Genomic DNA, 23,133 nt, shown 5'->3' on the forward strand with positions numbered 1-23,133 from the left:
GGTGCAGAGGGAGGACAAGGCTATTGACTGACCAACTTAAGACTTTTGTAAATACGCACAAAGAAAAATCCAAGGGTAACCACTAAATGAATAGAAACAGATTTATAATTCAGTAGAACATAAAGCACAAAGTAGCAGGTTAAGTTGAAAGCACAACATACGATGGAAGAAAAAAAATACAATAATCAAAACAATATAAATGGACACTTGGCAAAAGAAATTTCAGAAGCAGATAAAAACGGAACTTACTCTTTATACATTTGTCTACATTAAAATGATGAACTTCAGTTTATTGCATCATTACAAAGTTGAAAAGTCACAAGTTAGAAGATGCTTGCACCACATATAATCCACTCAGAATTAATATCCAGAATAAAAAAAATCTATAAATCAGTAAGAAAAAAGCAAACAGCTTATTAGAAAATGGTCAAACAGATTATTCACCAAAGAGGATACTGAATGGCTAGTGAACATGTGAGAAGATACTGGATTTCACCAGTAATCAAGGAAATGCAAATCGAAACCACGATTAGATGCCATTTCACCCTCTTCATTTTGATAAAACCAAATGTTGGCAAGAATGTGGGACAACAAAACCCGCCCACATCACTAGTAGAAATGGACATTGGAACAGCCATTGGGGAGGTGAATTACTCTAAGATGTATCTACCCTAAGATCTGGCAGTGCACTCCTAGGCCAGTAGGTTTCAACCATGGCTGCACATTATTCACCCGAGGAGCTGCAAAACAAAACAAAACTGATACCCATGTCCCACCCCAGATCAACGAAATTAGCATTAGTGTTTTCTAAAGGTTCTCTAAGTGATTCTTTTGGGGAGCTAATGTCGAATACCCTACTGCCCTAAAGAAACTCCCCCAGGTGCACAAGGAGACTTGTTTTTGAGTGGTCACAGCAGCACCATTAATGATGGCAAAAAATAAAAAATAAAAAAGGAAATAACTTAAATGTCCATCAACCAAAGAACAGGTATAAAATTATCATTGAATATATAACAGTGAAAATGAACTTGAACTGCATACAGCAAACATGAGTGAATCTTGTTGGAGGAAAAGCAGTTAGTTGCAGAACACCACATAACCATGGCCTCATTTATATAGTTTAAAAGAATGCACAACAAAACTATATTTGAAGGCGAAATATGCAGTGTAATTATGAGAAGATATACGGGAAGGCCAGAAGCAAGCAGGTTCAAGTGGAGAAGGAACATCGATAGCAGTGGCTGGTAGTGAGTAGACAAGTATTCATTGTAATTTTTACAATTTTTTTGTGTTGGGAAAACTGTTATAATTTCAAAAATAGTGAAAAAGCATGAAACGGAGACAACCAGCAGAGTCAAGGGAGGGTTTTTAAAGAAAGACATAAACGCCTAATATTAGCAAGGATTTTACTTCCCTCCTTCCACCCGCAGGCAAGGCCCTCCCTACACAGCACCAGGGCCCCTCATTCCCCTGACAGCTCAAAACTAAAAGCAGGGAGAACAGAACCCCCCACTCCACATGTGGGCTGTGCAGAGTGACTTCTGTCCAAGGAGTCCAGTATTGGGGGAGAGTGGTAGAAGGAAGAGTAACTTTACTGGGGAAAAACCTGACCAACACTATTTAAGACAGATGACCATGGTCAAAATCAAGTCATAAATCATACGCCAGTATAGACTCAATGTGACATGAGGAAAAGGGCGCTTCGCCTTGGCATTCTTCCTCCTCAAATCCCATAACCCGTCTCATCGTGAGAAAGACCTGCAGACAAACTCCAGTGGAGGACCTCCTACAGCATCCCCCGACACTCTTCAACACCGTCCAGAGCCTCGCAAACAAGGGAACTTGAAGAAGGGCATGGCCAACGGTCCTGGGGCAGGAAATGGAGGCTAGGCCTAGATTCTCCTTGGGAATACCTTGGGCTCTCAGAAGGTACAGAGTCTCTGATAGTTAATGTCCAATTTTAAAAACTGCTGCAGACAGTGGTCATCAAGCCCCTACCTGACAAGTTCCTGTTTCCTTCCCCCTAATGCATACCCATGACTGTAAAAATATAATTTAATATAACCTTCTAAGAGAAAACTTGCCTCTAAGAGGTTGGTAAATATTTGCCGTGAGAGGCGATGTCACTTAAGCCAAGTCAGCCCTTGTAGACATGGGAGGGCAGGGTGGAGGTTTAGATCTGAGGTAGGTAAGGGTGGGAGGTCCGATTAGAGAATAGGCAGGGGCCAGGTCACGAAGGGCCTTTCATGCTGTGCCAAGCCATCCTGACACCTTCCTGTAGGCAGCGGAGAACTACTGAAGAATTTTAAACCGAGAGAGGATATGATGAAAGCGATGATCAAAGTTAGGGTTTTGAAAAGTTACTCTGATAAGAGTTTGGATTGGAAGATAGAGTGGAAGTAGGCCAATGTTTGGGGACACAAAGTTTCATTCTGGGGGACTGAGATTAGGTACCTTAAAGCAACAGGCTATCCAGTCTCCAGACTGTGGGAGCTACAGACTTAGGGTATTAGTGGTCCTCAACATCGCAAGGTGGCCATGAAAGATGGTACTTAAAACTGATAGTAATTAGGTAGGAAGTGGTGAGAGCCACAGTAAACACAAATATAAAGGCTGGCGGAGGTGCATCCCAGGAGGGTCATGTGACATGCCGAGAGGGAGAGCATTGCGGGGAAGCGACACGGTAAGCATGTGTGGGGCAGCACCTGGTGGGGAGGGAGCCTGCTGGAGTATGGAGGGGAAACAGGACTCTGGAAAACCAGACTGGGGTCAGACACAGAGGCCTTGACTTGAACTTGATTTACTAGAAAATCAAGAGACAACTCTCTTCTAATTAAAAACAATTTTTTTTTTTTAATGCAGCAAATGATCATAGCTCTAGAAGAATAGAAACCATGTCAGGACCGCCTGGCCTGGTAAGTGCTGTGACAATGAAAAGGTGAGGAGACCAGCACCGCTGCTCAATAGAAATACAAGGTGAGCCCTACAAGCAATTCAAAATTTTCCTGTAACCAATTTAAAAAAGTAAAAAGAAATGGGTGAAATTAATTTTAATAATCTATTTTATATAATCCAATATATCCTAGGAATTCTCATTTCAACACGTAGCACTGGTCACATTTCAGGTACTAGCCACACGTCTAGAGGTCCTGTGTCAGCAAAACCCTGAGAGTCACCAGGGATCACATGTGCTCTGCCTACAGGAATGAGAACTAAAAGGTGGACTTGTGACCTGAGGGGTCACGCTTGGGACACTGTAACAATGACAGTGGTGCCACAGACAAAAGGATCACACACTCCAGAAAAGACACAACGTCGCTGTATGGAAAGGATGACATTTATTTCCATCCAGAATGATTGTTTAAACATATCTGAAAAATCCTGAAATAATTTAAACTGAAGGCACAGAACAAATGGAAAGATTTCACTATTTGAGCTTCAAATGACAAAATTAAAATATTTCAACAGTAACAATAAATTATGAACAAGTTTCCATCACCAAATAGCATTCTGACCAAAAGCTATAGTCCTTTGTAATAAAACTGAATTAGCTTAAGTTGATTTCAATATTTCCATGATAAAAATAATATTGAAAAAAATTTCTTTCAAAATACTCATTATACAACTGAATTCAATGAAAGTATTTTATATACTCATATAACAAAGTAGCAGTTAGGATATTTGTTGATGGATGGCCATTCCCCCCAAAATGACGCATTCTTACAAAATGTTTTTAAAAACAGCAAAGTAGGTTACAAAATTCTATTTGGGGAGCAGGAAAAAAACTTGTTCCATGTCAATTAGCATATCAAAGCATTTCAGTATCAAATTGCTTCCAATACCAATCATTACATAACAGTAATATACTGTATGGGGCATTCCACTGTATCTTGGTTATCTGTTGACCATACAGTGTGGCTAAGGGGTTGAACAAGTTAGCAACAATTATTGTTGCCATTTCTTATTTATTCAAAAGAGATATGTTTTTAAAAAATCATTATAAAACTAACTGGAATAATCAGTGACATGCTGCAGATACAATACACCCCAGCAATGCAATTGCTAAGTTTGAAAATAAAGTGGTCATGCTTCATAATATACTGTAGTATTCTGAAATACATTCTCTGATCATCAATACCATTTATTACAGAGGTCATATGTAAATTAGCTCAGATTCTGAACTAGGTTTCTAATGAAACTTTTTTCAAGTATGCACAACATTAATAAGGTAAAGATATTTTTTATCTTATTCACTTCTTTATATGTTCTTCCAAAGGACAACCATGTTGAAGAAGGGACAAACAAAATGGGCTGGTCATAGTTTTCAAAACATTTCAAAAAATATGAAATTGTCTACTGACCAAAAACTAATTGATAGATATTAACATCTAAAACCTGCTGTTTCAGACAAAAAGAAAACAAAAAACAAACAGAAAAACAAAAAAAGAAACAAGACCACACACACACACACACACACACACACACACACACACAGAACTTTTCAGACTTTTTCTTGAGATAATTAAGTTCATAATTAAAGAAATAATGGGAAAAATAAGGGTTTCTAAAACACTCAAGAGTCTTATAAGAATAAAATAAAAAGGCCTACCTTCTCCTACTTAGCTGTAATATGAGTGTGTATTTAATTGCAATATGGTTTTGTCTTTACCATCTAGTTTAACTACATAAATCACAAAAACGTTACCAGCTGAGTTTGCTGATAGGACATTATAAACTCTAGAAAATGATTTTCAGCAAAAACTGCTTCAAAATTTTCCTACATAACAAAACATTCCTTTGGAAAAGAATCTTTAATGCTTTTGGACGTGTTCAAGTAAACGCAGCTTTTACCATCTCCAGCACTAAACTATAATTATCTCCCAAATTCCTGCGTCACTGGATAACATTAGCATTTATTCTCTGCTATTCTAATAACAGTACATTATTTTTTAGTAGTGTCAAACTCATGCTTTCATCATTTATAGGTACTGAGAGATTAAACTAGAAATAAAATAGCCAGAAAAATCACCTTATAAACAGCACGATGTGTTGAAATGTTGGCACCGATGAAAAAACGGGAAAGGGTTACCATCCAAATTTAAAATGTATCCACTCATGGCACTGGTGGCAACAGAGACAGTAAACGCTACAGCAACTGTTGTCACTGGTACTGGTCCTGGGGCATGTGTAGCTCATTTTATGACTCAGTCCGTGAAAACAAACAGCCACCAGAAACCCTCGAGCCCAGCTGGTTGGGTCACAGTTTGGGCAGACTTCATTCATGATTATAGGTCACATTTTGAAAATATGAACTCACAGGATTAGCAGAAGACTGGTTCCCAGCTGAAAGAAATGTGGCTCGCTTGTGGAAAACCACTGAAATAATAACAGAAGGACAATCTTAGTGGTTTTGGGCCCTGCACAGACCAGCTCCTAACAACCAGAAACACTATACAACTAAAGGGCTTTCTTTGTAGAACCTGAAAAGGGAAGATGGTGGACTCATAACCAGTTTCAAAATCTACACCAGGCTGCCAGGCCAGCAAATGACCGTCAGGGTGACCTTGTTCCTCTGCTCCTTCAGCATGGGGACCAAAGCGGAATGGCTCATGCCCACAGTCGACAGGCCGTTCACGGCCACGATCATGTCTCCACATCTGGACAAAGACAGACAGAAACACACAGGCTGTACTATTTTCACAGTATCAAAAACAGTATTCTGAGATGTGTTCAGCATGAAATCACAGTGTCACTTCACCACCAACTGTCAATGACTATGGGGAACATCTGGGGCGATTTTTTAAGCCTTATCGGCCAATCAAGTATACCCCTGTGCCAACGTCTCCTGTAGCTGGTGATGATTTCAAGGGTCAACAGAATAATTGTCATAAAAGCTTAAGCAAAATAGGATTGGGTGAAGAAATCTGTTGCCTCTTTTATAAACACCAGATAATGCATTAGGAGGGGGGTTGCTTACTATTTTGACTGTTAGTTCTCTTTTCACTTTTAGAGCTCACTCAGTTGAGGACTCAGTGAAATTGGGAACAAGACCCATACCTCCTCTTCAGTCAGCGGTTGATGCTCACTGTCCTCCGAGCAAGATTATCACAAATGGAAAATGAACCTGAAGATCTGTCTATCTTTTATGATTTTTGGTTTTTAGTTTGTAATATGAATATGCGTGGGGCTGGCCAAGTGGCTCAGTTGGTTAAGAGCATGAGCTCTGAGCAACAGGGTCGCTGGTTCAATTCCCACATGGGCCAGTGAGCTGTACCCGAACTGAGCTGCCGCAGAGCTGCCAACGGGTGGCAACACGCTCAGCTGGTGAGAGCATGTGCTCCTAACAACAAGGTTGCCAGTTCGACTCCCACATGGGATGGTGGCTGTGCCCACCTGCAACTAAGACTGAACATGGCACCTTGAGCTGAGAGGCAGCGAGCTGCCGATGGGTGGCCAGATGGCGACTGGTCTTGGAGCTGAGCTAGCTGTGCCCTTCACAACTAAGACTGAAGAACAACAACTTGGCTGTTCCCCTCCCCAAATTCCTCAATACTGTTCCCCTTCCCCAACTCCCCAACTCATCAATAAAATCTTTAAAAAATATATGAATATACTATTTTATTGCTAGCTACCTCAATTTCTTTTTGGAAATAGGTGGAACGCAAATTATAAACTAATTAACCGAGACCTAAACTGACCGAGTAATTTAGCTAAGAGAACAGTTAATTCATTTCCCCCTACTCTTTCTTTGTAAAACAAATCTTTCCATCTTATTAAATAATCTAATAAAAGACCGATCTGGAGCATACTAACCCTGATCAGCTTTTCACAATATGATTTCGATGTCATTTCCTGTTTGCAAACTCTGTGTAAACTCTGCATTTGTGCAGCCATCTGTCTAGGATGTCAACATGACAAAAGAGCTGGTTCTTTCATCAAAAACTAGGCACTAAGAACTTAGAATCACCCGTCTCCTTTCTGTAGAAACTCTTGATATAAACACCCTTTCCTTCTCCCCATGCCTGAGCTTTGAAAAAGGAGAGAGACTGCACGTAGGCTGAGCGAGTACTTTCTGCCCAGGGGTGATACCTGGCAGAGGAGTAATGGGGAAGGCTATGGAACCAGGCAGCTCTGGGTGTGAATGGCGGTCAACCACTCACAGCTATCTGATCGTGGACAAGTTTCTTAACCTTTCTAAGCCTTAGTTATCTCATTTATAAGCCAGGAATAACACCACCAAAAGCACCTCATAGGGTTGTTGAGGAGATTCAATAATACAATCACAAGCACGCCATGCTGTGCCTGGCACACTGTAAACTATCACACGCTCAATGTCAAACATTTATTGAGACCTTACTATATATGCAAGGCCGTGTTCTAGCTGCCAGGGGCATAACAATAAATGCAACGAAAGTCCTTCCACATGGAACTGGCATAAATACAATGTTAGGTAGACATAAGTGCTATGGGGAAAAATAAAGCAGGGTCATCTAATGACAGGACTGGACCTGAGTGGGCAGTGTGGAACACTGCTCCAAACTTGTCACATCACAATGTGTGTATTCAATCAGATGACTCAGGTTCAGTCCTGTCATTAGATTAGCAAACTACAACTATGAATGGCATGGTGGGAAAGGTGATGCTTCCGTCTAGATCAGGGTTGGCAAATTTTTTTCTGTAAAGGGCCAGATGGTAAATAAATATTTTAGTCTTAGTAGATCATCTGGTTTCAGTCACAAAACTCTGCCACTAGAGCTCAGAAGTAGCCTCGGACAACATGGAAATGAGGGAGTGTGGCCATGTTCCAATAAAACTTTATTAACAGGAGCAGACAACAGGCTGAATTTGGAGCTGACTCCGGGTCTAGGGCGTGTCCCTCACAACAAGCATGAATCATAGCAGTAAATGTAACAAGACTCACTTTAGTCTTCCATCATAATAAGCAGGAGTTCCCAGGACAATGGTTTTAATGAAGAAAGGCTGATTGGTGTGGTTCTCTTCATATCCACCAACAATACTAAAGCCCCAACTTCCCAAGTGGCTTCTTCGTAAAACTATATCATGGCAGCTATGAAGGGAACTATAAACAAACACAAAAATCAGAAACAATTAATGTGGAGGCTTTTATAGTCTGTTCATCTTTGTTATAACTTCATCCCATGTTATACTCACCACCGTTGGGAAAACTTTATTGCCTTCTGAATATATTGTTTTGATGACCCATTTACTAGCACAGATGCAGTCCTGGGGAGACTCCAAGTTCTTTAATGTTTTTCAGTCTTGTCTTTCCAAGTGCACATGCACGTGTGCACACAGAGCTTAAATAAACTTGGTGATAAGTCATACCTCAGAAATTTGTATAAAATGGTCTGGGTCTACATTTGTTCACTGCACTGTCAACAAGGTCCTCCATTCTGATATGTACTTGTATCTTCAAACTTTGTAACTTTAAAATTTGTACCTACAAAACTATTGGGTTGTCAGAAAAGTCATGGCACATTTTTGCAACGAAAAACAGAAAAAATACATCATGACTTTTCCGACAACCCAATAGTGCCATGTGGGTACCAAACTTAACGGGGATCACTTCATAAATTATATAAATGTCTAACCACTATTCTGTATACCTGAAACTAATATAAAATACTGAATGTCAACTATAATTTTAAAAATAGTCACAGGGATATAAAGTACAGCATAGGGAATATAGTCAATAATGTTGTAATAACTGTGTACAGTGTCAGATGGGTAATAGATTTATTGGGGTGATCACTTTGTAAGGTGTGTAAATGTCTAATCACTATGTTCTTTTGTACACCTGACACTAGTGAAAAAAAAATCTACATCTACAAAAAAGTGGTACAAAGGGGTCTAGTCCTGCGGATCTCAGCACTCAGATGAAAGAAGAAAATGAGCAGTATGGCAGCTTCCAAAGCAAGTAAGATCACCATCTCTACACAGGGGATTAAAATTTCTTCTTTCCTCTTTCAATTAAAATGCTTTCATTTAAAAGGAGACTCCAACTGACAAAATAGGGAACTCAATCTGGAAAACACTAACAAAAAAATCTATCCCCCCACTTTTAATATAAGGGACACTGAGATGCTACAGTTAAAATGCTACTGCCAGTTTGGAGGACGCTGTTCAGGGAGGGAGAAAAAAAATTTTATTTACACATCCATAGCTCTATGGATTTGGGAACAAATCCATAGAAAACTTAAAAGTATGAGTAAAAATAGAAAGAACAACAAAGAACCCCGAATGATACAGAAAAATATATCTCTGAGGAATAGCTTTCATTTTTAGGTGAAATTGGCTAAAGAGGCACCCAAGGCAAGGTTTCTTGTTTTAATGTATTAAAAAGATTTCTTAATAAAGTCAGTTCCATGAAGTGATACTCAGTATGCTAGAACTTCTAATCTGGTCTGGTTTCTTAGACTTGCTGATGAGAAAAGCCTTCAAAGGGGCTTCTGGTAGGGAGCAGGGTGTCAGGCATTGGCCTGGTGTTTTAGGGAAAGTGTAGATTATTTTCAGTATTCAAATCTTCTGCAAAAGAAAAACAAATCAAACCAAACAAACGGTTGTCTGGTACATCCCCAGCAAAGAAAAAAAAAAAAAAAAAAAGGAAGAACCTCCCTTTCCAGGAAAGCAGAGCTGGTGTCCTGTGTGGTGTGAAGCCGGCTTCAAGGGCCATCTGCACCCACAGAGCAGCTGCCCTTTTGACACCTGGTTGTTGAACACAGGTTTGCACACAATACAGACCTCTGAATAGTGACCTTTTATTGACAGGTGTTCTTTCCCTACAGGGGATCAAAAATAGATTGTACTAAACTGTGTATTTCTCATCTAAAACTGTTGTCATTCTTCCTGGCACACCAGAAAATGCTCTACACACTAGGGGTAAGGATGCGAACCCCCAAACTAGACTGGAATAACAGATAAGGAAAACTAATGGCAGCCCCAATGTGAGAGCATCTCTCTAGGACATCACTGGGCTGTCTGTCCATCAGCAGTGGTGGGACCTGCTTAGCTCAGCACAGCACGAGGAGACGATGTCTCACCCCTTAGTGTATGAAGGGCCCTTTTGGACATTCTAGGTTTAAACTGACTGGTCATAGCATCGGGCTGAATATTTATATTTAACAAGATCAGCGAGGTTCCCACTAATGGCTTCAACTTCACAATTTAGATTGCATGTCTGTAGGCGTGTAATAGCAGCCACTTAAGTCTATGCTGACTTTTCAGTGAGAAAAAAAATCAATCAGTTTTGGTGCATGGAATAGACAGATATGAGGGAGTTAAATCATCGCTGTCATAAAAAAAATCTTTCTCCATCAGGTCCACATACACGTACAAGGTCCTTACAGGTCCTTGAGACATGAATTCTATTAGCTTTAGGCCTTTCTGGTTTTTTTTTAACCAAGAAGACAAGTCAGCAAGTTAAGATTATCAGCAAACAATCCAACTGGATAATCCAATAATATCCAATAATCCAATAATATCCTTGCTTCTTCTGTTATTCTTTGTGAAAGTACTTTATAAACCATCCAGTGCTATACAAATTCTAGTGATTATTACAAATTTAGTCCAAATAAACCGAGATGCTCTTTTCATTTTAAAGAATTAAGAGTCAGAATGGTTCATCATAGTTCAGTTTTAGGATACTTTTATATATTAGGAACCCAAACTGATCTGGAAACCTTCTTCCTACTACAATATCGGATAATGCAACAACCATGTGGAGGTCCAATGCTCTCCTGACGGGACAGCAACCAGCTCCGAATGCCTGGCTGATAGGTCAGTCACGAAGCAGAAACCTTCAGAAAGGCTGTTAGGAGCAGCTACTCCCGAATGCCAATGGTTTGGCTTAAAGATGCGTATGTCCACCCTGCCTTTTTAGGAGAGTTAAAAGGATTAAGAAAAAAGGGCTTTTAGAAAGGTTTCTGGGATAGGACAAGGTCCCACGCTGTGATCCCACGCACATGTATCAGAATGGACGCTGTAAGTGGCAGCCTTCCCGAGAAGAGGCTGAGCGTGCAATCTCAGGCTCGTCCACTTACAAGCCTTCCCAGAAATGCACAGATGGCTTTATTCATTTTTATAAACAGATGTGCCTTTTTGGTTTGGTTCTTATTAGTAAATTTACCTTTTAAAATATAATAACCTAAGAAAAATTACCATTTTTTTTTTTGGTTACTTGATTTAATGTTGCTACTTTGATCGAACAAAAGCCCTTTTTTTCCCCAGTGAGTGAATTTACTGGGTTACGCACTAAAAAAAAGATGACATTACGATTATTTCATAAGACCACGGAAAAACTGTCAGTACCTTGGAAGCCCCAGCCACATGACCCACGATGGGGACCAACTGGCATCATACTCATTCTCACTGAACGTGCTTGGCAGCCCATCTGTGGCCTGGGTGGCCTCCTCAGCCACCTGGACCTCAAGTGCCCTGAGGTCGACGGTGGGGGACGCAGCACTGGCTTTCAGCATAGCCACAGCCTCGCTGTGGCTCAGATTGGTCAAATCAATGCCATTGATATTCAACAATACATCACCTGTTCAAATGACAAGACAAGAAACATGAGCTGAGCGGCCAAGTGATTATTTCCCTATAAATTCGGCTATTTGTAAACTAATCAACAAAAGTTAGTTCCAATGACTCAGACTAGGTAAAAGGCCATTTTTTACTTCTTTGTAATGTTTATAATACTGAGAAAAAAATACCATTCATGAAAAACATTTCAAACCAGTTCAAAACTTTAAAATAATTTCATAGTATATAGGAAACAGTGTGGCTTGAGGCCCCGTGGATTCTACTGGAATTTCATTAGCTCTCATTTAACTGGGTCAGGCCCTGGCAAGTTCGTTTCTCTTTCTTTGAGCTTCAATGATTTCTACTGTTCTTTCCAATTCAAAAATTATTTGATCCTTTGCTCCTGGAAATGAATTTTTTATTTTTTTATTTTATTATTATTTTTTAAGATTTTTATTGGGGAATTGGAGGGATGGGAACAGTGCTGGGGAATTGGGGGAAGGGGAGCAGACAAGTTGCTGTCCTTTTGTTCTTCAGTCTAGTTGTGGAGGACGTTGCTTCACTGCCCAAGTTGGCACCATCATTGCGCTCTTCCCAGGCGAGGCAGATCTGTCGCCGGCTTCTGGACGGCTGCTCACTGTGGCTTGAGGGCCGCTCACGCTGGCTGCTGGCTACACACGGTAGCCCATGGCAACCCACTGCCACAGGGGCTGCAGCCTAAGCCATCGCCAGCGACTCACCGCAGCCCAGCTCCAGGTTGAGCTGTTGTTCAGCATCTTAGCTGTGGAGGGCAGTGTCACTGGCCCTCATATGTGGGATCCGAACCGGGGCCCTCTGGCGTCCCAAGCCAGTTCTTAACCATCGCGCCACTCGGCCGGCCCAGAAATGAATTTTTAATATACTGTTTCATATTTACATGGTTTTGTACATAAAGACAGCCCATATCAGAATATGTAAAGAGACTATATCCTTGGGCCTACACAAAGAAATATAACTTATGATTTCAACATCTTCTCTTGCTTGAGGAAAAAAAAGTGTTTGTTCCTCTGTCAGGTAATATAATAAAAAAGGGCAATGAGGATTAAATAAAAGGTTAGGAAGGAAAGAATTACTTTTATAGGAAACACACACCTGTACCAAGAAAGCCTACAGAAAATCCTCCTCTCCCAATTTAGCATTTATTTTTCAGATTATTAAAGCATTCTCGTTGCAGAAAATTTAGAAAACAAAATAAATAAGAAGGAAATAAAATTACCCCCAATTCTACACTTGGACATATAACTTAAAAAAAACAAAAACATAGCAAGCAGCCTTCTTAAGATATAACTCATATAACATTCAATTCACTAATTTAAAGTTACAATTTTATGGTTTTTAGTATAGTCACAGGGTGTGCAACCATTACACCTCATTTTTAGATCATCCAAAAAAACTCTGTACCCATCAGCAGTCACTTCCTTTCCCCCTCCTAACCAGTCGCTGATCTACTTTCTGACTCTATAGGTAGGCCTGTTCTGGGTATTCCATATAAATGGAATCATATGTGGTTTTTTTGTGATTGGTTTCTTTCCGCAGGCATAATGTTTTCAAGGTCCAGCTATATTGTAGCTTGTGTCAGTACTTCATTCCTTTTTATGGACAAATAATATCCCATAGCATGATTCACTCATTAGCTGATAGACTTTTGGGTTGTTTCTGCTTTCTGGCTATTATGAAAAATATTGCTATGGCTCTTCATGTATAAATTTTTGTGTGGCCATATCTTTTCATTTCTCCAGGAATATGATAACTCTAACATTTAACTTTTGAGGAACTGCTACTGTTTTCCAAAAATGGTTGTACCATTTTACATTCCCACTGGCAATGTATGAGTTTCAATTTCTTTACATCATTGCTATGTTTGTTATTATTTGTCTTTTTATTATACTAATCCTGTGGGTGTGAAGTGGTTTTGATTTACATCCCCCTACTAATTAATGACACTGAGCATCTTTTCCTGTGGTTACTGGTCATTTATATATTTTCTTTGGAGAAAAGTCTATTTGGATCCTTTGCCTATTTTTAAATTGGGTTATTCACCTTTTTTACTATTGAGTTATAAGAATTCTTTATGTACTCTTGAAACAAGTTCTTCATCAGGTATATGACTCACAGATATTTTCTCCCATTCTGTGGGTTATCTCTTTACTTTCTTGGTGGTGTCCTTCATTAAATTTGTAATTTTGATGAAGTCCAGTTTATTTTGTTATTGTTGTTGATTATATTTTTGATGTCAGATCTAAGAAAACCATTATATACTTAAAGGTCACGAGTATTTACACTTGTGTTTTTCCTGAAAGTTTTAGATCTTACATTTAGGTCCTGGATCCATATTAAGTTAACTTTTGTATGTGGTATGAGATAGGGATCCAACTTTATTCTTGGAAAAACAGCTTTTAAGACTCGCTTTTCCATATGAACAAACCAAGTGTAAGGAGAATGCTGTTTTTACCACTCCCACTCCCATGCATACAAATTACATAGTACTGATGGGGAATGTAAAATTATAAATGAGTTAATTCCTAAACCCACTACCTTTTTACATTTGTCTTCTACTCCACCTCCTCTGTGAGCTTCCTCCCACACAAACACTTTATTATAAGCAACAACTGTTCTTTAGAGATGTTCATTCAGAGAATCTAGCCTGTCATAATTTGGGAAGCATAATTTTCTTAGCGTCTTTTCTAACATAAAATAATCCAAAAGTCTAAATAATTGTCAGAAAATACCAAGCTTCAGCAATTTTCCTTTACATTAGACACTTTTCTAACCTTATAAAGAGGTTTTATGCTTACATATGCAAGGAACATTTTAAAGGATTAGAAAAAATCAGGTTCCACAGAAAACGTTGTATATATTCTTTATTTTTTTAAATGTGAGTTGAATTCAGGGAGAAGATGTGGTGAAATAGTTCAGGAGCCTTTCTTACCTCTCTTGATTCTGCCATCGCGTGCAAGGCAGCCATGGGGTGGCACACTGGTCACAAAGATGGGCAGCTCACCACTCTTACTTCCCCTGCCCCCGGCTACTGTCATTCCAAGGGACTCGTGTGGTTCCTTCTTTACAATAATGTGTTTTTCTTGGCATGTAACACACTGGGTAAGATCCTAAATCATGAGAGGAAAAATCTATTGGATGTATTCACTGGAATGAATAATACACGGTGAAGACAGTTTAAATTAAAGTAAAAGCTTATGTGGCAATTATAAGTCATTTTTTTAATCACTTACTATGGAACTGAAAGTAACACAAAGTTCCAAACACAACACTGAACACTGTGGGTCACAATGCCAAACTCTGGACTACCGCATTCTCATATGACTATGGGAAACATCTCAGGACTGTTGACACGTGGAGGTCAAAGTAAAATAAACACATCAGTTGTTTAATTACCTTGAGCTCCAAGAGTAATGGATTCTATAAAAGTAAATAATGCATTTGAGTTTTAAGATTCTGAAGATGGGCCAATTGATTTTTCTTCCATCTTTCTCGCCTATTCTTTGAAAGAAAAGGTGACAGAATAGTACAGAAGTAAAATGTAGATTGTGCTAACCACTAGAAAAAAGCTACAGACCTATCTTCTGATTCTTACAAACAAGGATCATCAGAATACTCAATTATGAAGCAGGTGCACATCTACCTTCAAAACCTTCATGAAAAACTAGAACGATATTAAGTAACTGAATTTTTGAAGAAGTTAATAATAGGGAGATAAATTCCCAAAAAACAAACTATTCATATATTCTCAGGGCAAAGCAATTTTTACTGATATTTATTACTGCTACTTATTACTGAGACACGCCTGGAAGTAAGAAAAGAAGAATTTAAAACATCGTGTTTCTTCTGAATTAGAATTCAGTAAAAAACAATGGATACATGCAATAATATTAGAAAAATAACAGTAACTAACATTTATTGAGGGCTTATTATGTGCAAAGCTAATGGCTTTACATGTATTATTTTTCATCTTCATGATGTTCCTGAAAGTAAATACTATTATTGGCCCCATTTACGGATGAGGGAACAATCTTAGAGAGGTCATGTAACTTGCCCTAAATCATACAACTATAAGTGAGAATTGAACTCATGAGAGTTAAAAAACAACAACCATACACACACACACACACACACACACACACACGTGTGTTTTGTATATGTACATATAGTATGATGCACTATGTATATCTATTGTTTATATGCACCCACACCACACGGGTACTATCCCATTAAGTTTAACAGTGGCAGCTAATGTCTCAAAAAGTTTCACACATTTATAAACTATAACAGAATGTGTAGATAATTATATTAACATTATTAACAATAGCAATAGAAATATATGAATTACATTAATTCATTAATAATCATAATTCAATAACAATTGAATCAATACTTATTGATATTAATTATTGGTTAATAATTGGATATTAATAATTCAATAAGAATTAGCAGTTAAAAGAAAAATATATGTGCCCAAAACAAAAAATGAAATACGCAGAGTTCTCTATATGAATATTGAAATGATTAAGTACAGTTTATAAAAACTATCTTAAAATTATGTTGCCATAGACAACAATATCTCAAATTATTGTATAATTCAATTACAAAAAAGATTCAACATCAACTTTTGCCTTATACTACAATTCTTTAGGAATATATATCTATATATATCTTGTAAAGCAAGGACGGGCTATATGAAAGAACTCCTATTCAAAATTCCTATTCAAAACACTAACTCTTTTTTATAGTCATCATTATAAAGGCAAAATTATAGGTTTCCTTCATACATTTTGGGTTTTGTTCAGAAATGAGAACAAAGTCTGTGGTTATAATTTCTTATAAGTATCAACTAATCCAAAGACCAGTGACAAGTCTGTACTTAAAGCTCAGAAAACTAGATAAACCTGATGGGCCAAAAATGCTGTGTCTTTAAGCAATGCTTTCTTAGGGTACCTGTGACATTCCAAAGATAATTACTTTCTCAAATCCTGTACTTACTTTAAGAAGCCATTTTAGCACATAGGTTTTAAGGAGACCAATATGTAAGTTTTTGTTTGGTAAAGCAATTTAATTTTACTTAAGGAGAATGACTTTGGAAGCTCACATTTATTTAACTTCTATTTTCATATAGCTGGATAAACATCATTGTTTAAAAATGCCTGGCCTACCAGAGGTTGAATTCAAGTGAAGGATCAAATGAAGTAAATAATAAGGAAAGCAGTAAAATACTACCCTTTTTCAATTCCTGCAATTAAAGTTAGACTGTATCAACATTCTCAGTACAGATAAATGACCAAGGAATATCTTACAAAACCAGTGAAATATTGAAGAAACTGTAAAAAAGCTCAACACATGGGGATTTCAAATGATTTAGAGTCGTATTCCTATAAGCTATAATATAAAAAGAAATATGCCATACAAGTACCTGTCAAAATCTATGATTTATATGTTTTATAATCACATATCTAATTCTGCTCTGGTAGGCAACTTGCCCAGTTGCTAAGCATAGACTTGCCAATCACTGCCTTCGTTAAGCCTTTTCAATCATATAACCAACCGCTGCCTTTCAATGAGCAACCCAAGACAAATCCCACTTTCAAGCAGGACTAAACAAATAGAAGATTCTTCTGGAAGATCAAACACTTCTTGTGAATCACCTGGCTCAGGGACCAGCCCCACTAAGGAACCATCTCCATTGGCTGAGGAACTGAGGTAATCACTCACTCTCCAAGGCAGCAAAACACACACATTTCATATCCCAAACTCCCATGCTGGCCTTCTCCAACAGAATAACAGCTGTCATCTAAATTTTACCAGCTTATAATCGTGACCCTTTGAGGGAGGGTGAGTTAAAATACAAAAGAAACACCTCACCTTGTGTGAGCTGGGTCTGCTGTAACACAGTGGCTGTGCTGGCTGTTGGCTGCTGCTCTGGGTTCCTGCCTCTCGGATAGCGTTTCCCAGCGGGGGTTTCCCAGGTCTAGCAATTGTTAAATTCACCCTTTCTCCACTAGCCTGGAGAAAACATACATTAGCACGGTCACCAACGGTATTCCTCAGTGTGGAACTCGTAGGCAGTGCAATTTCCAATGCACTTATTGTACCAGAGCATCGCAGGGGCAGTGCCTGCGAGCGGCCGGTGGTGGGAGGAACGGAGCTCATTTTATGAGATAATACTTTAAAACTTCTGCAGCTGAAACATGCACACACACAGCTCTGGAACATGCCCTCCCAAACCCCACCTCCATATAACCAAGACAAAGTAGTGGAGCTGTCTGTGCTCTCAGCCCCCATAACTTCTTGAAGGGTGATGTCCTTTAATTCTTTTTTGCCTCTTCAAGGCTGGCCTTGGTATTGCGAGGGAGAGAGCAAAGGAAAGGAGACAGAAAGGAAGAACAGATTCAAAACGTGATTAAGATCTACTGTGACTTTTGAAATAAATTTCACAGTGGCTACTTTGGAAGTAATAATCAATGAAACTATGCATAGCTTTGTTTCTGCTTTTAGTAGGTTTGAGTCAAAATAGGACGTCAGCTTCAATAGTCCTGAAAAGAATGATTATAGAGATCCTATGTAATGAGATTAATATTTATACATATACATACTGTGTGTGTGTGTGTCACACACACATCCTTAAGTGTTATGGTAAATTATTTTAGAGGTTTATGACTAACATTTTAAATTCAGAGGTCCATTATCCATATATATTTTAGACATTGATTCACATCTAGTGTACTTTAAAAATAATTTATCATATTTAATATTTAAGTTATTTTATCTTTGCTTTTAATGTATGGGCCTGATTTATTTGATGCTGACTCTTGGTATGACCACTATTCTGAATTTTATTATTATTCCTATGGGAAAATATGACAGCCTGCTTTCAAGGAATTGTGGTAGAAAGAGGGGACTTCCTCCGTAACTGTAATCAATGTTAAATCATTCTATTTTTAGTTCTTAAATTGGAAATGAGTGACAATCAATTTTAAGGCCCTACTAACAATCATTTGGTTATTCAAGCATTTTATTAAACTAAATAGTTTCAGACAAGTTCTTTAAAATAACTGAAAGAACAACAGTGAATATACGATCAGGCTTCCAGAGCAGTGTGTGGGGACTTGATCTAAAGGGTAAATACCAAAGCAGAATATTCAAAATGCAATATTTACAATTGTGACACTTCAGACTATTATATCACATGGTTCGAGGTGGCAAGTTGATCCCTTGTCTTCATGATTCTCATTTTTAGACATGGAGTATGTGTTATTTTTAAAATCCTAAAGCCGTAAGGCTTTTATTTTTTTTCACAAAGAAATTTAAATTGAGCAACTTGTTTTCCATAATTTTGGGGAAATTACAGCACAAAAAATGATGCAACTATTTAACTATTTGGATTATAAAAATTCAAATATACAATATATTATCATAAAATATTTTGAATGTATTTTCTATCTATGTTATCTATCTATTTCCTACATTTTGGTTAGAAATTTATAATAGTCAGAATCATCTATTTAGGAAACAGAGTATTTTAACGTTGCCTAAGGTATGTATAGTCAATCTATTTCTACCTCACTGACCTCACTTCTCACTTCGTAAAGTCATCTCAACTCTCCTGTTTCCTTTAACAAATCCCGTAACCAGGTTAACTATCTTCTTCTTCCCCCCCTCCCACAAATCCCAACTCTAACAGGATGAACTTGTTTTTACTGGTGCAGCAGCTGGCTAGTGTCCACAGATAAAGATCTGAATTCTGCCTCTGGTTTCAAGGAATTTTGAGGCATCCAATTTCTTTAAACCTCAACTCTATGAACTGACACCAATTACTGAATGTCTTCTCAATGCAACCTGGCCGTGTGTGTGTGTGTGTGTGTGTGTGTGTGTGTGTGTGTGTGTGTGTGTGTGTGTGTGTGTGTGTGTGTGTATGTATTTTCTTAAGGCTACATTGAACCAAAAACTTTAAAAAAAAAAGAGTAAGTTAAAGAGGATTGAGACTTGGGTTTTCTTATAGTCTTAAATTTTCATTGTTATTTGAGTTTGTGTAGAATACACATTTTTTAGTGACTATCAACCTAAATTCCTGATGCTCAATTATATTAATGCTTGGCTTCCTTTAGAGTGCTTTGTTGTGCTTACTTAAAGAAAAGCACAACAGTTTTGATTCAACCTGATCACTGTGGGAGATACCTATGGCGGGTTAACTGCCACGGCATGTTGAAGAACCTGACCATCTTCTCTGGATGTTTTTCTAATTTCTCTGTTTTAATGCTTGTCTGAAAACATGATTTTTCTCTAATACATATCCTTACTTATTTCACATGGACACTGGCAGGGCAGATGTTATGATATGTTTGAAATGCTCTGAATTCCTTAAAAAGAAAAAAAAAGGGCACTGTAGAGATACAAGTGCCTCTTAATTAAAAAATGACCTTCCCTCTATTTTTATGGATCCTGAAGTGAAGAAGGAAAGTTAAGAGACCTGGTACATCACAACCTCGGTCACCACAGACCCTTTGAGCCTCATTTTTCTCACTTGTTAAATGTGGACTCCAGCACCTGTTATGTCTGGTAAGAGATGGAGCCCAGGGAGCAAATGAGAAATGCGTGACAAGCTGCACAGACTTTACCTCATAAACAGCCAGCCTCAAAGTTCATGTATCCCAGTGAACTTTTGAAAGATTCTACCTATAATGTGATTACACCACTGTGGACTTTGAAGAATTTAGATAGTCATGCTTGATTTCCCAGCAAAATGCCAAGTATGCCCTGGATTCTTATGTCACCAGCCAATGGAAACAAATATGGATACACGGGCAGGAAGGCTGAGCCTCTGGAGTGTAGTCACCTGGATGATCTGGGCGGCCAGCTCGGGAGTCCCGTGCTTCAGGTCGTGCCCATTGATGGCGAGCACGCGGTCACTGCTGCTGAGCCTCCCATCCTGCGCTGCCAGCCCCCCTTCCAACAGGTCAAGAATAAAAACGCCTGGCTCATCCGTCCTTCGCACGAGCTTAATGCCGAGCTGTTCACCGGAGTCACGTTTATGAAGCGCCACGTGGAAGACATCTTCTCGTGGGGAGGTCCCGTCAGAGTTGCTGTGCGCGCGGTTACCAAAGCGCCTCTCGCGAAGCACAGTGAGCAAGAGGGTGCCGCAGGGCTGCAAGAGCACAGCTCTGGCGTAGTTGTGGGGCACATTGCTGATATCGTAGTTGTTGACCTAGAATAAAACAATTATGACCAAAGTGTGACAGTGTTTTAGTTTCCCAGTTTGTAGAAATGTTTACATAACATTCCCAAGAAAATTTACATCGATGTAAACATGTATCATGAAAATGATAAAGACATTTTAAAATACAGGGTTCCTAAAATTAACTTACGTAGTGAACAGTAATTAGGAGCACAGGTTTTAATGATAGTCTCGGATGAGCATCCTTGCAAAAACCGCAATTACATTTGCACCAACTAATAGCTGAATGACCTCGGGCAAATGACGGAAGCTGCTGAGTATGTTTCCTCATGTGTCAAGTGTGTTACTACCTACTTCATAGAATCAGGAAGAGATGGACAGACAACATCAGCCTGTGGGCGTGCTAATGAAATCCTAGTTTTCGTAAACAGAAACTGCAGTTCCGCCGGATTATATAGATAGGCTTTCCCAACTGAAATACTTAAGCTTGAGGAAATAAACTCAGTTTTCCTTTGAGGAAAGTGGCATATTTCAGGTAAACCACCTTATGTTAGATTAGTGACTTCTACTTTAAACAAAAGCAGATTCTCATAATTTCACACTAATTCTTTAGCCATAAGTGTAATAGGTATCTAATACAATAAATGTAATTTACTGTATTTCCCCATGTATAAGATGCACCCTTTTTCGAAAAATTTGGGGTCTAAAAACTGGGTGCGTCTTATACAGTGGTTGTATGAGCGCAAAAACAAGTGCAAAAAAAGTGGGAAATGCAAGTAAAAAAAATCTACAAGCACTGTATAAGACGCACCCAGTTTTTAGACCCCAAATTTTTCGAAAAAGGGTGTGTCTTATGTATTTATTTACTAAATTTTATAAACTTGAAATAAGTATGGTGAGGGATCCTTGGTCATGTGACATCACTAAGAAAACATACCCAGCTTTAGTTCACCTAGTTAAAGAAAGACATTAGCACAATTCTCAGTATTTATCACAATTAGAATTCTTCTTCTAATCTGAGATGAAAGCAAGGGACAAAGCACCATTCTCTGCACGTTGGTTACGTGACAGGCTCTGGGTTATGTGTCTGTGATCACCTAAAATCCTTATATTTTTTTCCACACGAATCTTTGTTAAGCAAGCCCTCTCTCTTCCTATTTATCTAGGGTTGATAGTTTTGAACACTACTAACTTGAATTTTATTGATTTTGGCCCGTTAACATCTTTTAAAATTCAGTCATCAAATTCATAGATGTCACACACAAACTTGCTCTTCCGTGCACTTGGTAGCCATTCAAGTCCTTGATAAAATGTTGGAATAATACAGAATCAAGAATGGAACTTCAAGGCAGCTTCTAAAAAAACCAGCCTGATGTGAAATCATTAATTACAAATCATCATTTATGGCTATTTAGCTAAAGAGCTACCTATCTCTAGGTTCACATTTTTCCATCTTATATTAAAAAATATCACAAATGACTTTGCGAAACGGCTGGCTGAATTCCAGCAGCCATGTGCAAATACGTAGCCTCACGGCATCTGCGTGAAGTAGGTTGTGGAATATTCCACAGTTAGAAAAAGATTTTTCCTTCATGAATGTGTGATTGCCAGTGAAATTCAGAGAAAGCAGAGACCAAATAAAATACTGTTTCTAGATTCTGTAAAAATAACGCCAGCTAACTCTATCACATTTTTGGATAAATATGTTTTGTACCAATGCAATCAACACATGACTGTAATTATTTTCTTTCAAAACCAAAATGCCTAAATCATTGATGATTCATATCAAACTTAAATTACCTATTCTTAATAATGTTCTAAAAGTTTTATTATGCTATTTCTAATAATGATATTGATGTAATTTATAACAGCAGTATTTTTTTTTTTCAACTGCTCAAAAGGGTGCAAAGCAAAAGGTCCTGGGTATGTGGTCTCCTTTTCAAAGAGGCTACTTAATAGAATATACATACATATACGTATGTATGTATATGTGAGTGTGTATACACACACACATACCATATAGATATAGATGTATACATATATACGACCCCCCCCCCAACACACAAGTATATATACTATATGAAGATGTGGGAAAGGCAAAGCCATACACTGTTACTGTATATGGTTTGGTAAAATAAAAGCATAGGTTAGCTAGCTCTTTGGGGTAAATAAACCATCTTAAGGACGCTTAGATACTTTCAAATTGGCTCACTGTATTATTGATGCAGCTTATACAAAGTTGAAGATAACTAGGTACCAAGCAGACTTCTTTCCAAGTGTTGACTTTTTAATGACCAAAAATACTTCTCCATATTTGAGTCCCTAAGACATTTTTTTAAAATTCACAAAAGTTTCTTCTTTCTTCTTCTAGAAGT

The 23,133-nt window shown here is 38.3% G+C and overlaps 1 protein-coding gene across 7 annotated transcripts in view; it reads right to left on the reverse strand.

Annotated features, from left to right (window-relative positions):
- Positions 1–3,319: 3,319 nt before the first annotated feature.
- Positions 3,320–23,133, reverse strand: part of LNX2 (ligand of numb-protein X 2) — a 69,779-nt gene continuing 49,965 nt past the window's right edge. For all 7 annotated transcript variants that reach the window (XM_019666066.1, XM_019666067.1, XM_019666070.1 and 4 more), the window contains 6 exons: positions 20,420–20,788; positions 17,449–17,589; positions 14,507–14,684; positions 11,329–11,560; positions 7,922–8,080; positions 3,320–5,657 (listed from right to left, as the gene is read on the reverse strand). In XM_019666066.1, coding sequence (XP_019521611.1) covers positions 5,522–5,657; positions 7,922–8,080; positions 11,329–11,560; positions 14,507–14,684; positions 17,449–17,589; positions 20,420–20,788 — 1,215 coding nt within the window. In that variant the 3' untranslated portion in view covers positions 3,320–5,521. The remainder of the gene's footprint in view (positions 5,658–7,921; positions 8,081–11,328; positions 11,561–14,506; positions 14,685–17,448; positions 17,590–20,419; positions 20,789–23,133) is intronic.

Source organism: Hipposideros armiger, unplaced genomic scaffold (assembly GCF_001890085.2).
Source record: "Hipposideros armiger isolate ML-2016 unplaced genomic scaffold, ASM189008v1 scaffold_459, whole genome shotgun sequence".
Taxonomy (NCBI): domain Eukaryota; kingdom Metazoa; phylum Chordata; class Mammalia; order Chiroptera; family Hipposideridae; genus Hipposideros; species Hipposideros armiger.